The sequence below is a fragment of the Xenopus tropicalis genome, chromosome 7 (assembly GCF_000004195.4).
Source record: "Xenopus tropicalis strain Nigerian chromosome 7, UCB_Xtro_10.0, whole genome shotgun sequence".
NCBI classification, from domain to species: Eukaryota; Metazoa; Chordata; class Amphibia; order Anura; family Pipidae; genus Xenopus; species Xenopus tropicalis.
The window spans coordinates 16,505,781-16,521,055 of NC_030683.2; the positions used below are offsets into that span (position 1 = coordinate 16,505,781).

General features: G+C 39.1%; 1 protein-coding gene across 24 annotated transcripts in view; it reads right to left on the bottom strand.

Moving 5' to 3' along the window:
- ank3 (ankyrin 3, node of Ranvier (ankyrin G)) overlaps positions 1–15,275 on the bottom strand; it is a 244,965-nt gene that overhangs the window by 47,191 nt on the left and 182,499 nt on the right. For 14 of the 24 annotated variants that reach the window (XM_031905285.1, XM_031905298.1, XM_031905293.1 and 11 more), the window contains 3 exons: positions 11,720–11,822; positions 4,694–4,800; positions 850–1,074 (listed from right to left, as the gene is read on the bottom strand). In XM_031905285.1, coding sequence (XP_031761145.1) covers positions 850–1,074; positions 4,694–4,800; positions 11,720–11,822 — 435 coding nt within the window. Of the gene's footprint in view, positions 1–849; positions 1,075–4,198; positions 4,232–4,693; positions 4,801–8,122; positions 8,174–11,719; positions 11,823–15,021; positions 15,034–15,275 lie in introns of all 24 variants that reach the window. The other 10 variants (XM_031905302.1, XM_031905301.1, XM_031905299.1 and 7 more) reach the window with 4 other exon arrangements.

Sequence of the window (15,275 nt, forward strand, 5' to 3'; positions counted from 1 at the left end):
ATTTGCATATCTGTTATCTGATTCAGCCAATCAGATCAATAAATGGGGGTGCACAGTTGCGAGCATTGCCTGCTGCTTCCTACAATATGAGTCCCCTGGCTGGCACAGTGAAGAGTCTTTATGCAGCACAACTTTACAGGTAGCTATTTTGAAAACAATCCATTTTTTTGAATTAAAGCAAATTGCAAATATCATTGAAATGATCTATTTATATATTTCCACCCCTTTATATATACTCTTGCCTGGCCTGTCCCTATCTTTGACACCACAGGCATGAGTACATAGATGAGTGATGGCAGCCAGGTGGAAGAGGATTAAGTGCACCAACATAACCAATAGGGAGCACCATCGGAAAAATTCGGCCTGTCACCCGTTTACAACCAACGAGTTTCCAGCCAGCCTAACATTACTACTAAAATATTATGTATCCACTAATGACTGGCCTGTAACTATATAATAAATATCTTGACAGCGTACCAATATCATGTTTTGATGAGATGTTTCTCATATCTAAGTGTGTTTTTTCCTAATTTACTGATATCATGTGACACATTCAAGCAGATGGGTACATGGGCATGTCCTGTAACAAGTAGTTTATGAGAGGTGTTTCTCATATCGAGGTGGGATTTGCCTTCAGCAATTCAGTTATATCACGTGGCACATTCAGAATGAGGTGAAAGCAGAGCCAGTTTTTGAGAACATATGGACAGACAGTTGGAATGAGTGGTCGCAAATAGGTGTTTCATGCCTTTGGCAAAACACACCCTAAAATACATGTACTTTGGTAACTGCAATCAAATGTGTAAGCAAAATGCAAAACATCCCAATGAAGTGTAGTTGGAAATTTACCCCAGAAACTGAGCACCAGAAGGACCCATCTCTACAAGCCTGCTGGCGAGGCCTTCTCCTTCTACCATTGGCGGAGGTGTGGCCAGCTTGTGTCTCTTGACTAGGCGGCACGTGATACGAGTTGGTGCCGTGCACTTTCGAGGGGGGATAATAATTCGCATCCCATTGTGCCGACTGCCTCTCATGGAACCTCCTCGAGCATCGACCATAAAGCTTACAAGAAAACTGTCAAGATATGAAAGGAATGTAATTAGAGAATAAATTAAAGTGTTCTTTATAACAAATGTAATGATCTGGCTTAGGCAATTGATTGCCATCATTAGAATCAGTCACAAACACTGCAGAACAGAGCAGCGGATCTGTTAATACACACAAATAATGATAAATATAAATATGTGAACGTGCAAATACAATCGAGAATTCTCTGAACATCATTCTATTCTATGATGATCCAAACTTTGAGCAACAGAGGGACTCTTTTATAGGTGCAAGTATTCATTACAGCACTAAATTTCTTTAAATCTTAATAGTGATGTACTAAATGTAGGGTTTATCTATATCTTTTTGCTCAAATTAGGTAAAACCTATTTATTAATTGGATCTCCTTTGGATTCTGTTTTCTCATTTCAGGAACCAGTAAAACCGGTGATTTCCGACCTGGTATACCAAGAAATATGTCAATGTACAGCTGAGAAGTTTCTAAATGACCACAGTAGTTTTAATCTTCTAGAACAACAGACAACATTTGGCAAAGGTAAGTGAATAAATACAACAGGCACAGCATGTGTTTATAACTCACACAAAGCGCCTTTGATTCAAATCTGTCTGTTCTAACAGTAAGGCACCCAAGTGCTTCTGAGAGTTATAAACTATCTGCAGATTTCCCAGGCATTGTGCAGTACAACGATTGAATGTCTGAAATCCTCTACTGGGCGACCTTATATAACAAATGCCCTTTATTGTCACTGTTAAACTGAGCAGCTGAAAGGAGGCCATGGCCCTGTTCCACAAAATAAGCAGATTTAGATACAGTAAGTGAAAGTTTAGCATCTAGTTCAACAAATCACTTCAAAGAGGACCAACATATAAGTGGACGTGTGGGAATGAAATGTTATTTTGCCTTGAGAATGCACCAGGGTGACATCAAAATAAATACAAGATGGTCACTTGATCCTGCAACGGCTTCATTACAAAGTGGAAAATTACTTCTACAATATACTGTACATAAAGATTTTATATATTAAATCACTACATGGTGTCTAATATATTTTAGTTTCAACATCTACAGTCTATGAAGTCCCTCTGCCACCTCTCTTGTGGCATTATAAAGAACTCTGCACATCCCTCTGCTCTTACCATCATCTCTAGGAGAAAAAACATAAACATCCAAATGTATCACACTGCTGGGTGTTAAAGCTCAGTACTGCTGCTGAGTTTAAACAATAATAGAACAGAATGATGTCCGACTGCTCAAAACAGTCAAACACATTCTGATGAACTGAACGTCAGATAAGTTTATCTCTTTAAACAAGACTTCCAAAGAAGCCCTTACTAAAACAAGTTTCCTTGTACCCTTCCTCCTATGGCTTTAGATAGTAAAAAGCTGCCAGTATCTCTTGGTTCCAGTCCTCAAGCCCTATTGCAGCAACCACTGTGCCCATGTAAGAAGAATGACATGTTTAGTGCAGCTATATGGCAATCTGACTTTCGGACTTTGACATTCTTTGGGCATCTAGGTAGGGCACTGTACTGGTGGGCACTGACCATTTTGGTAACAGTAATCTGTGTAAACCTACAGCTGTAAAGTTAAGGACTATACAAAAAATATTTATATTATGTTTAACAATGTCAATAGTTAGCAGGGTTGCCACCTCCATTGGTGTTTCAGACCCTTCAAATATTGTGCTTGCCAGTAATTTGCCAGTACCTTGTGGGCTTGGCTTGTAAGAATAACCACCATCATTTACCACGAAGAAGATACAAAATCTAAACTAACAGAGGTGGGCAATACATTCTGCAAGGGCCATGTGAGAAAGAAAGAGCCTTAGCCTCTATCTTATTATTATTATTATTATTATTATTAAAGAAAGTCCAGGACCTGAGTTAGAAAAATGGGTGGACTTCGTAATGCAGGAAGGCTGTGAACCTAAGGGGGTGTGAAGGATTAAATAAACAAACCCCCAAAAAGCTACTGCTGTTGGTAGGATGCTAGAAGTTGCAGTTCAGCCAAGATTGGACATTTTTGGATGGATATATTCAAAAATAGTTATAAAATATTAAAGGAAACATATACTTTTTTTGCGCACCTAGCTTTTTAGAACAGCCAATTTAGATATAATTATAGATGCTAAGAGCTATCCAGTCATTCATCTTATTGCTATTAAAAAAATAAAAACCTCATTGATTTTATTTACATGCAATACAACAGATACAATGCTGTTGAGATGCATATACTCTCTGTTCAATGTATTTAGCACATTAATGTTCCATAATGCTTTACCCTTTGATTATATGATGCATACTGCAGGGAGTTGTAGTCTGGCAGCAACCAGATGAAGCATTACTGATATGGAGATATATTTCCCCTAGAAAATATACTTTTATCTAATTTTTCCCCTACCTATTGGCACCTGTAGGGTGTAGGGAGGTCAAAAAAGTACTTTGTGCCCTACCCAAAAACCATCACTGAGAAAGACCTCTGTTTTGGTTTCTATGACATTAATGCCACCAATTAGCATTTCTCTTTGACTTAACAAATATCAAGCAGTCATAGAAAGCTTTTGTTCAGCTTATGGAATCATGAAAGAGTCAAGATGTATGATATTGCCCACCTCTGAACTATCTAACACAACATGAAGTACAAGCTAATAACTGCTATATGTAGATATGTATATATGTATCCAGTAGGCTCGGATGGTTGTAATGGGATGGGGGGGCTATCCTGGGAATGTTCCAGTATGATATTTCAGGAAAACTTTCCCTAGGAATAGATTGCCTGTGCATCTGTACTCAAATGTCAATGCCATCAAGGCAAATTATTCTGCCAGGACATGAAAAGTTAGTAAATTAATTGGCATTTGGCTGTGGGTGCTACACCAAAGCATTATGGGAGATACTGTGTAAGAATACCCAGGATGCAGCAAGTTTGCTACGCCTGCCATCTGTGGAGCATAAGTTGAGCCACAATAGAGTATTTAGGACAGCCACAAATCTAGCCACAATAGAGTATTTAGGGCAGCCACAAATCTAGCCACAATAGAGTATTTAGGGCAGAGCTGTGAACTAAATCCTATGTTAGTACAATTAGTACAAAAGCCAACAAAAACCACACACAGATCAGGGTTATCACCTTGCGTCATATTGTGGTAACGGAGAGACATAACTGCAAAATAATACAAAGAGAGCATAAAAGAAAATCATATGAAGCAAAAGAATGAAAGAGGCACATAGGAAAAACCTAAAAAAAAACCCCTAAAGGTAAAATACACAGTGAATGAAACAATAAACCTGTTGTACGAAACTCTATAGAGGTGAAGAGAGGTTATTTTACCCTAAGGGCTCTCTCTGTTTATTGCCCTGTATGTGAATGAACACTCCCTGACACATAACACTTTCCTTGATAAACCGCCTCTTCTGTGGGGCTTTAAGGAATGCCAAGGGTAGTGTTTTCTAGGCACAAGTGACCCCAAAAAACTCAGGTTCTTCACTTCAGGCGAAAAGGTGACATTTACACAAAAATATATATTTACCATTAATTCTTAATATAGGGGATGACTTTTATTGTACTAACTTATTTTTAGTACTATATTGATGGTGGTCAATAAGAAAACTTGAATGTACTCACCCAGAATGCACTGGGCTGGAGACAAGATTGACATTGTCCAGGGTGTCAGCGGCCCAGCTGTAGTGGCGCAGGGAGTCAGAGTCGAAATCTCTGGTTAATGAAAGGTGCTGAAACAGACACAGGTAAGCAGATAAGAGAGAAGCATAGTAAGGAGTACTATACGTAGAATTATTAGTGAGCCATCAGCATAAAGAAGTAGCTACATTTAAGGGTAATGGCACCTTGGAGAAGCAGCCCAATATTCATCACTGGTCCCTTTCTAGAGAAACCCTTGTTGGTGCCCCAACCCACCCCAAGCATACAGGCTGACTGTCACATTGTAGCCATGTGTAAGCTCTTTTGGGCAGGGCCCTCTTCACCTTTTCAATCGGTTATTGATTGCTTTATATGTTACTCTGTATGTCCAATGTATGGAACCCACTTATTGTACAGCGCTGCGGGATATGTTGGCGCTTTATAAATAAATGTTAATAATAATAATAATGTGGCAATATTGATTTGGAAATGACAACTGCTGCCCCCTACTGGCTTGCCCACAGCCTGCTTAGCTAAACAGCCCTGCTGGCTCCTGTATGAGTGAGCCCATGGTAATGTCTTACTGAACTATTATTTTCTTCTCCTGCATACAGCCCTTACAGACCTTTAATGAATGACTTAAATACCTACACATATAGGGCATCTCTTCTCTGTGTTTGTTCTTGGTCCCTACCGTATGCTACGTTATCAGGGAATGCACTGTGGGGTACCAGTAACTGGGTTTAATATAATACAGATTAGGATAAGGCTAAAATGCACAGAGGTTTGTAAGCAAACTATACATGGAAGGGGAGAATCTCGAATCTTTAGCAATGTCTTGGCCTCTGTCCAGGTCTGGCTTTCGTCAATGTCAGGGCAACTGTCCAAAGTCCATAAGTTAATTTCTTTAAAATTCCAACATATGGACAATTCCAGTGTTGAAAAGACTGAAGGGATATTTGAACCCTTTTTAAAACATGGGTGCGTGTATTCTATCTTTATAGGGAATCTAAAGCCCTAGGCCCTGTGGCTCTTACAAGACTCCTTAGCATGGTGTTACCCTGGGAGTCCCCTGCTTGCATGCTCTGAATGACATTACAGGTAGGGGCATTTCTTGTCTGTCCTGCCCCTTAGGTAGGCAACAATGCTGTATGCAGGAATGCTGTATATATAGTGAGGCTTAACTCTTTGTGCTTGTGTCTAGGAGCAACACATGGGAAAGTGCAAAAACACAGGGCTTTATGACAGTTTTTTGCACCTTACCCTATTGCTTACAAATAAGGCCCCATATCAGTAATTTATTATAAAAGGGCTGTCCAGTAGAAGCTTTTATAAAGGCTTTAATATTTATGTAATATCATTATATTATAATAAATCAGGTTATGGTGGAAAATCGGGTTGGTCCTTGTACAGTAGTCAGCTCCCCTTACAACCAGGGCCCTCGTGATCTACTCTCAACCCAAGATCCAAAAAAAATCAGGTCAAAATGAGTGGGTCTCTGACCGCTTTTTCATAAGAATCAGAAATCTCTTTAAGCCAGGAAGACGGATTGGTATTTATTTATTTCTAGACTTAATTACATTGTAACTCAAAGGTCACATAAACTAAAGCTTTGTATATCCATAACCAGCCACAAACTATTTCCCATGCACTCGACCCTTTATGTGAATGAAGTTGCTGTGTCATTCACATACATAGAGCATATTGCAATATTAGGGACATTCTTTAAATCCCTAGGGCTCTGTTAATTGTGCTTAAATAACTGTGGGTCAATACTATCATTGCTTACCCATTTTGGGCGATATTAACATGCCATAAGCGGGGTGTGCCACAAGGGTGGGGAACCTGTGCCCCAATAACTGCACAGATAGCTATAGTCTGACCCTTTTTCTAAGCCCCACTCTGATCAATTGATTTATAGAATATCACTTGCCTTAATGGGAAAAAAAGCAAGATTAATTTTTAATTTTGCACTAAACTGAAACCTTTTGCTGGCGGTATCGTTACAAAGGAGACATTATTGTGACTCACATTATACAGTTAATCCTTCTTGAGTGGATCCCAATTACCTGTTAGGCCAGGTGCACTCAAAGATGTATTTCTGCCAGCAGCCTTCTCCAACTTCACTGAAATCTATTATTTATCTGCCTGACAGCTGCCTGAGGTCTGCCTGTGAGCAGATGGTTGCTAGTTTTTTTGTTATTGAGATTTTAGTTATTGAGTTTGATGTGTACTCGCATCCTCACTGTGGATTTACCTTACCAGATTCAAGTACAGACCTTTTATAAATGTACTGTTTTTATATCATATTATAAGACTGTTGATGATTCTTTGCTGCCATTAGTTGGAGACACAATCTGAGCCCCTAAAGCTGGCCATACACGGAAATAATCTCATCAGCCAGCTTTGGGTCAAATTGAGTTGATAAAATCGTATGGCACCAGGGCCAACAACTGAATCATAACAGGGTCGTATAGAGACCCAACAGGGCCCAATACAGTTCTGAACTAAAGGGATTATTAAACCTAGTAGATACGGTATCTGGTCAATCCCCAGTCACACTGTCAAGTGGGCTGTCACTTTGACCCAAGCTGTGGTCTGGGCATCATATGAGTGCAGCCAACATGCCTTAAGGTGGCCATACATACTAAGATCCGCTCGATTGGTGACCTCGCCAAGCGAGCGGATCTTCTCTCAATATCCCCGCCTATAGGTGGGCGATATCAGGCTAATTTGGTCGTTTGGCCCCAGGGCCAAATTAGAACGATGGGTATAGGTGTCTGTTGGTTTGGGGACCGCATCAACAAGCCAATGTGGTCCCCGATCCGGCTAATTTTTAAACCTGCCTGATCGAGATCTGGCTGATTTCAGGCCAGATGTCAGTTGGGCAGGCCCGTTGTTTGTGCCCATACACGGGCCGATAAGCTGCTGAATCGGTCTAAAGGACCAATATCAGTAGCTAGAATCAGCCACCTTTACTGTCCCCCACTCTGTGGGTCCTGGGTAGTTTACACTATGTTGATCACCACAGCAGCCCTGGTTCAGACCAGATTTAGAAGTCAGCTTCCCTAAAACCGCGCAGTTCCAACCCCTAAAGTTTATATAAGTTAAAAAAAACTTATATAACGTTGGTAACGCCTGCAACATATCTAGTAACCTCATAGCAACCTATCAGCAGGAATCATTTACTAGTCACTCGTCTGAAAGCAAGAATCTGACTGGTTGCTCTGGGTTACTAGACTTTCAGTAAACCCCTTTCAACTTAGTAAATTCTGCAGATGGAGTGTAAAATAAAATATACATTATTTGTGTGTTAGATATTTAGTACTCTTTGCAATAAATTAAAATTGCAGAAGATTAGTTTGTATGTGCTATTAATAGGGGTTAAATATATATAAAACTATATGTACATACTGTATGACTGTATTCTTTCCTTCTGCTTGGCCAAGAGCCTGGGAAGAGCGGCTGTAGAGTGTTTGTGGAACAGGCAACATGATTAATTTGTGACTAATCTTGAAAAGGTCAGTTGGTATACAGTACCCAGGCCTGCAGCGCATAGTTCTATTTACTTATATCATGTATATAAATCTAGACACAGGCCTGGAAACAGACTACGCAGGAAGCTGTAATATATGTGGCTTTGGAGAGCAAAGTTTACTCATCTGGCTTAAGAATTCCCAAACAATTTACTAAGAAGAAATAGAACAATTATTTATTTACAAATTACTTCCAGCTAACCCAACTGCTTTGCCCATTAGGGCTCATTTTCGACGATGGGCAATGTGCATAAATATCACTGCAGCCATGTTTTGTACCCACAATGCAACATATTTTCCCAGAATTCCAGCAGCAAAGCTGCAGGCTCCACATACCAGCACAAAATATGAAGGCAGGTATTTCTGCACATCTTGCACCTTAGATATAAGAAGCAGTAAGCGGGCAGACCGTGGGCGCACACATACACACCCTTTAATTACAGGCGATTCTGCTGGCACAAAATCCACAGAGGGAACCCTGTAATTACTGCCTGGTCAATGGAAATGTTGAATATAGCACTTCCTTGCAAACTGTGTGCTCCATACCTTGTACAGGTATGGGACCTATTATCCAGAATGCTTGGGACCTGGGGTTTTCCGGATAAGGGGTCTTTCCGTAATTCGGATCTCCTACCTAAAGGGGCAGATTTATCAAAATGTGAGTTAAGAGATTAATAGATAACAACCTACCCACATTCTATTGAGTCCTATGGGATTTTTAGAAGTGTATTTATCAATGGGTGAATGTTAGAACTCACCATTTGATAAATACACTTTTAAAAATTCCCTAGGAATGACTAGAAAGTGAGTGAGTTTTTATTTACCATGCGGTAAACTCACATTTTGATAAATCTGCCCATAAGTCTACCAAATTTTTTTTTTTAAACAATAATTAAGCCCAATAGTAGTGTTTTGGCTCCAATAAGGGGTAATTATATCTTAGTTGGGATCAAGTACAGGTACTGTTTTATTATTACAGAGAAAAGGGAATCATTTAACCATTAAATAAACCCAATAGGGCTGTTCTGCCCCCAATAAGGGGTAATTATATCTTAGTTGGGATCAAGTACAGGTACTGTTTTATTATTACAGAGAAAAGGGAATCATTTAACCATTAAATAAACCCAATAGGGCTGTTCTGCCCCCAATAAGGGGTAATTATATCTTAGTTGGGATCAAGTACAGGTACTGTTTTATTATTACAGAGAAAAGGGAATCATTTAACCATTAAATAAACCCAATAGGGCTGTTCTGCCCCCAATAAGGGGTAATTATATCTTAGTTGGGATCAAGTACAAGGTACTGTTTTATTATTACAGAGAAAAGGGAATCATTTAACCATGAAATAAACCCAATAGGGCTGTTCTGCCCCCAATAAGGGGTAATTATATCTTAGTTGGGATCAAGTACAAGGTACTGTTTTATTATTACAGAGAAAAGGGAATCATTTAACCATGAAATAAACCCAATAGGGCTGTTCTGCCCCCAATAAGGGGTAATTATATCTTAGTTGGGATCAAGTACAGGTACTGTTTTATTATTACAGAGAAAAGGGAATCATTTAACCATGAAATAAACCCAATAGGGCTGTTCTGCCCCCAATAAGGGGTAATTATATCTTAGTTGGGATCAAGTACAAGGTACTGTTTTATTATTACAGAGAAAAGGGAATCATTTAACCATGAAATAAACCCAATAGGGCTGTTCTGCCCCCAATAAGGGGTAATTATATCTTAGTTGGGATCAAGTACAAGGTACTGTTTTATTATTACAGAGAAAAGGGAATCATTTAACCATTAAATAAACCCAATAGGATTGTTCTGCCCCAATAAGGGGTAATTATATCTTAGTTGGGATCAAGTACAAGGTACTGTTTTATTATTACAGAGAAAAGGGAATCATTTAACCATGAAATAAACCCAATAGGGCTGTTCTGCCCCCAATAAGGGGTAATTATATCTTAGTTGGGATCAAGTATAAGGTAATATTTTATTATGACAGAGAAAAAGGAAATAATTTTTGAAAATGTAAATAATTTGATTAAAATTGAGTCTATGGGAGATGACCTATTCGCAATTCAGAACTTTCTGGATAATGGGTTTCCAGATAAGGGGTCCAATACCTGTACAACGAAAACACAGCAGGCATATCGGCACACAAAGCAAGTGTAGTAGCACGCAATTAATGCAAGCTCTTTCTATATAGCATTTATATTGTTGCAATTCTGCACCCTTTTTGCATCAAGCATTAGTAAATGAACCTTACAGTGCCTACGGTATTCTTGCCAGTTTAACATCAAGAAAAAAAATCTCATACCTAAAGAGCAAAGAATTGTGTTCTCTGGCACAATATATGAAGTATGAAACCTGTTCTCCAGAATGATCGGGACCTGGAAATTGGTTCCGCGGAGGACACTAGTACAAGGTACTGATGTAATTATTAGATTAAAATGGAGTCTATGGGAGATGGCCATCCCGTAAGTTGGAGCCTTCTGGATAATCGGTTTCCATATAACGGATCCCATACCTGTATTCATCTTTCACATCAGCCTATGTTTCTCAGTGGAAGTTCTGGACATATTTAAACATGCCCCAATCCACTCAAACCACTCCTGGTTCCGCTCATGCTCAGATCTGCTTGCAATTCAGCCTACTTTACACTAGGATCTGGCCTTTTAAAGGAACAGTAACACCAAAAAATGAAAGTGTATAAAAGTAACTAAAATATAATGTGCTGCTGCCCTGCACTGGTAAAAGTTGTGTGTTTACTTCAGAAAGTCTACTATAATTTATATAAATAAGCTGCTATGTAGCCATGGGGGCAGCCATTCAAAGGAGAAAAGGCACAGGCACATTGCAGATAAAAGATAAAACACTATTGTATTCCTACAGAACTTATCTGTTATCTGCTATGTAACTTGTGCCTTTTCTCCTTTTTTCCAGCTTGAATGGCTGCCCCCATGGCTACACAGCAGCTTATTATATAAATTATAGTAGTGTTACTGTAGCAAACACACCAGTTTTACCAGTGCAGGGCAACAGTGCATTATATTTTTATTACTTTAAAGCTCTTTAATTTTTTGGTGTTACTGTTCCTTTAATACCCAGAAAAAAATTGCTTAAATCGATAATATGATCCCTAAACCATCGGTTGCACGAAAGATCGCTAAATCCGCCACTAACGTTCAGGGCTGAAACGGCAGATAAGGAGGTAGAAACAATAGGATTTCTACCTCCTTCTGCCGATTCAGCCATGAAGGGAGATTTTGATCAGGCGCCTTCTATGGCGCCCGATCAAAATCTTTTAACCCGCCCGATCGGTGAGTCGACCGATATCAGCAGCCTCCTGCGATATCGGTCGACTCGCCGACTTGCCATACACGCACCGAATATTGTAGGAAACAAGGTTCCATACAATATTATCGGTGCGTGTATGGCCAGCTTAAGAAGATGACACAAGAATCAAATCTACTCACCTGATCTTTGGAAGGTGCAAGAAGTTCTTCAATCATCATACTGTCCCGAGCAAAGGAACTTCGGTTTAGTGTGTAGGACCTATCCGAACTGAAGGAGCGGAGACTGTTGCATTTACAAAATACCACAGCACACGTGGATGACAATGAGATGAACGAAAAAAACAAACAAACAAAAAAAAAAGGGATACAATGAATGTAGCTTCCAGGGCAAGCAAGATATATGAGTGAAATAAATCTGAAGGCTTTCATGAAAAATGGATGAGTTCAGAGCGAGACAGCATGGAAAGGAATATTCTTTGCAGAAAACAGAATTATCCATATGATATAAAGGAAAATGATGAATTGGCATAAAAACTCTGAACCTCTTGGCAAGCTGCTGAGCCAATGATACTGATGCCCATTTATTGGAGGTATATGGCAGTAACCGGAACTGGTGTGGTAAACACACAACTTACACCCTGGAAGGTACATGACTGGCAACATTCCATGCAAAGTCATTGCCAAACTCTAAAAGCCAAATAATTTAGAAGTTCACTATCACTCAAGCCACTCGGCAAAGGCCAACGCACAACTCAATAAAGGTTTACTGAAAGGAATCTCTGGCATTTTACAGATACGTGCATGTAGATTAAAACAAATAAATACAAAAACAGACAATAAATCACATCAAATCCATTTAATCTAAAATGATCTCAAACTCTGAACTAAGAACCCATTAAAACATTGGAAATTTATGACTAGGAAACAAGCATTTTCCAAACCACATATTGCCTCCAAAGGTAAGACTAAAACCACAGAAGTACATCCCAGAACCTCACCTACAGGCAGGGACATATTAATAGAAAAACTGCAGTAACTGGTTTAATTGAGTATTTGGCAATACAACCAAACTACTATAGGAGTGTTGCCCAAATCACTTCCTGTGTTTTACAAAAAATCATGCGAAGTATCACTGGAGCAACAGGAGGCCCGGATCGCCCCTTTATCAGATTAGCAGAAGGGCTTTTCAACTTAATTTTGTTACTTGGGGCCCCCAATACACTAAGCAAAATGGCCATGTTTGGTGTAAAATTGCTAAATTGCCCAATCACATGGCACGTGCTACCTCTCCATCCATTGGACTGGTAAGCACACTTGATAAGACAAAATTTATAAATTGCAACAAGGGAGCTGGAACATTAATACATGTTATACAGGTTTTCCACAGAGGAGCCTTGGAATTTAAACCAGGGAAGTAAGTGCTAGTTGAACATGGCAACTTGCTCCTGAGGAACGAAGAATTTATTCTCCAGACACCAATGAAGGCAATATGTTTTGCAAAATGCATTTCCAAGCAATATATTTCCATTGACATAAAGCAGGGGAAGGCATGCTTTTAGTTCAGAGGGCAATATGACATCCCAGCTACGCACACACAGACAGATGGAACTGCTAAGACAACCAAAGATGTCCAACATATCTCCCACCAGCTCTTGGGACCATTATTCAGATTCTCTTTATGCAATCTCCTGAGCTAATTTTGCCTCGAATATAGATAGTTTAGACTGAACTCAGATGTCTAATATACAAACTGGTGTACCAGTAACATTCACAAATACATAAGCAACAGTTTCAGGAAAACAAGCCATATCTATCGTAAGGCTTTATTTATGGACAACTCAATATTTTTTGCATTCACACCTGTCAATAAGCCTTCTGAAAGAACTCTTATGAGTTTGAAGGTTTTAGGGAAAATATATGGATGGCAGATTTCCCAAAAGCTAGATTATGCCACCTTTTGTAATATACACGGCCAGCCTAAACCATAAATGTTCTAATATAAGGGTTACTAGAGATCCAGGAGTTCTGAAACCCCATCTGTTTAGACACAAATGCCCTCAGTTACCATCAAGTACACCATTTATTCATATCCCTCAATCCCTGCATGTGGAATTGTGTGCTGAACCCCCACATCGTTTTCTAGGCTGAAATACTTAATCTATGAGACCCCATCAGCTCCTGGCTCTCATGTGCCATCAATTTTTCTATGAGCCTAGGACACAACCATGTAGGGAAACATATAACAAGGTTATACACAATTTCAGCCAGCTAAATTATTGTGTTACTTATATATTTGTGAATGTTATGAAATACATCTTTATACTGACCCAACTGTACTTTAGACTTTTTGGCCCATTAGTATCTCAGTATCCTTTTTATGCTACACTGTAATTTTGGACTTCTAACGCTGCACCTCATGTTCTCAATTCAAGAGTGACTATACAAATATTGGCACTTAGATCCAACTGTTGGCCAGTACCTATTCATGTTTCAAATGCATTTGTTTACATTCTTGGGAGTATAACTGTATTCTAGGACAGATAATCCAAATTTCTTGAAACATGAAAAGCTGCTTAAAAATGTGCTCTTCAATAAAGGATCATTTTGTAAATTGCACAGATATTTTTAGATTTATATCTTGAATTTATAAGCAAGGTACTGCATGTGCAGTTTTCCTCGCATTCTATAAAGTAACGTTATACATGCACTCTATTTCCAAAAGTATCTGGATACCTGTTTGTCCAACATTTGTCCAAACCAAGGGGATTAATACGACATTGGACAGACCTCATCTTTCTAGAGAAGGCTTTCCAATATATGGCATTAGTGAGGTCGGACACTCATGTTGTAGAAAGAGGCCTGGCTCACAGTTGGCATGAAAAACATTCCTAGTCAATTGTTTTTCCTTTATTAAATTTTCCAGTTGTATTTTGCGTTCAGGTTGTTTGAATTCTAGAAATCTAGGGGCCCAATGGCTGTAACCTTTTTGCAATTCCAGGTAAAGCTTGGATTGTGTGGGATAAGTTTAGGCTTGTATATGGCTGCTGATAGACAACAAAGCCATGCCCCCGATGAATACTTTATGTTGATGTCTCTTTCAGAGACAGTTTGGAATTTGGCAGTGAGCGTTCCAAGTAAGAACGTGTGACTTTGTGAGAGGTGACTGGATACTTTTGGCTATATAGTGTGTCAACATAATTATGGCACTATAATTACTACATATATTTTTATGGTGGGGGTGGGAATCTTTATTTCTATATCTTTGAAGCTTACAACATGTTCTTCATAAAAGGGCAATTTTTATTTAGGGTACCCATTTTTCACAAGGCAGGTTGATGCATATACAGAGATATAAAAAGGTTATTAAATGATATTGAACATAAAAAACTAAAATTCATTAACACAGCACTGCACAATACAGACTAAATGGGATGGAAATAAACAATGGTTAAAACCAACAGCCTGTGGCCAAGCCATCTTACCTGATTTTAGGACTAGATAAAAAGACATTTATAATGATCGATGGGGAAAAACAGAGAGCGAAACAAAAATCAGACTGAGTACATGCAAAGATTTACTATCCAAAGCTGTAAAGTCAGATCATTTGCAACATGGTTAATTTGGGCTTGCATATAGCACAGTAGAGAAGTTCCAAAGTGCCTTGAGAAGCTGCCCCAACATGTGAGCTGCCCCACGTATGCACGACTCACAGCCCTCCAGCACCGGTGATTGACAA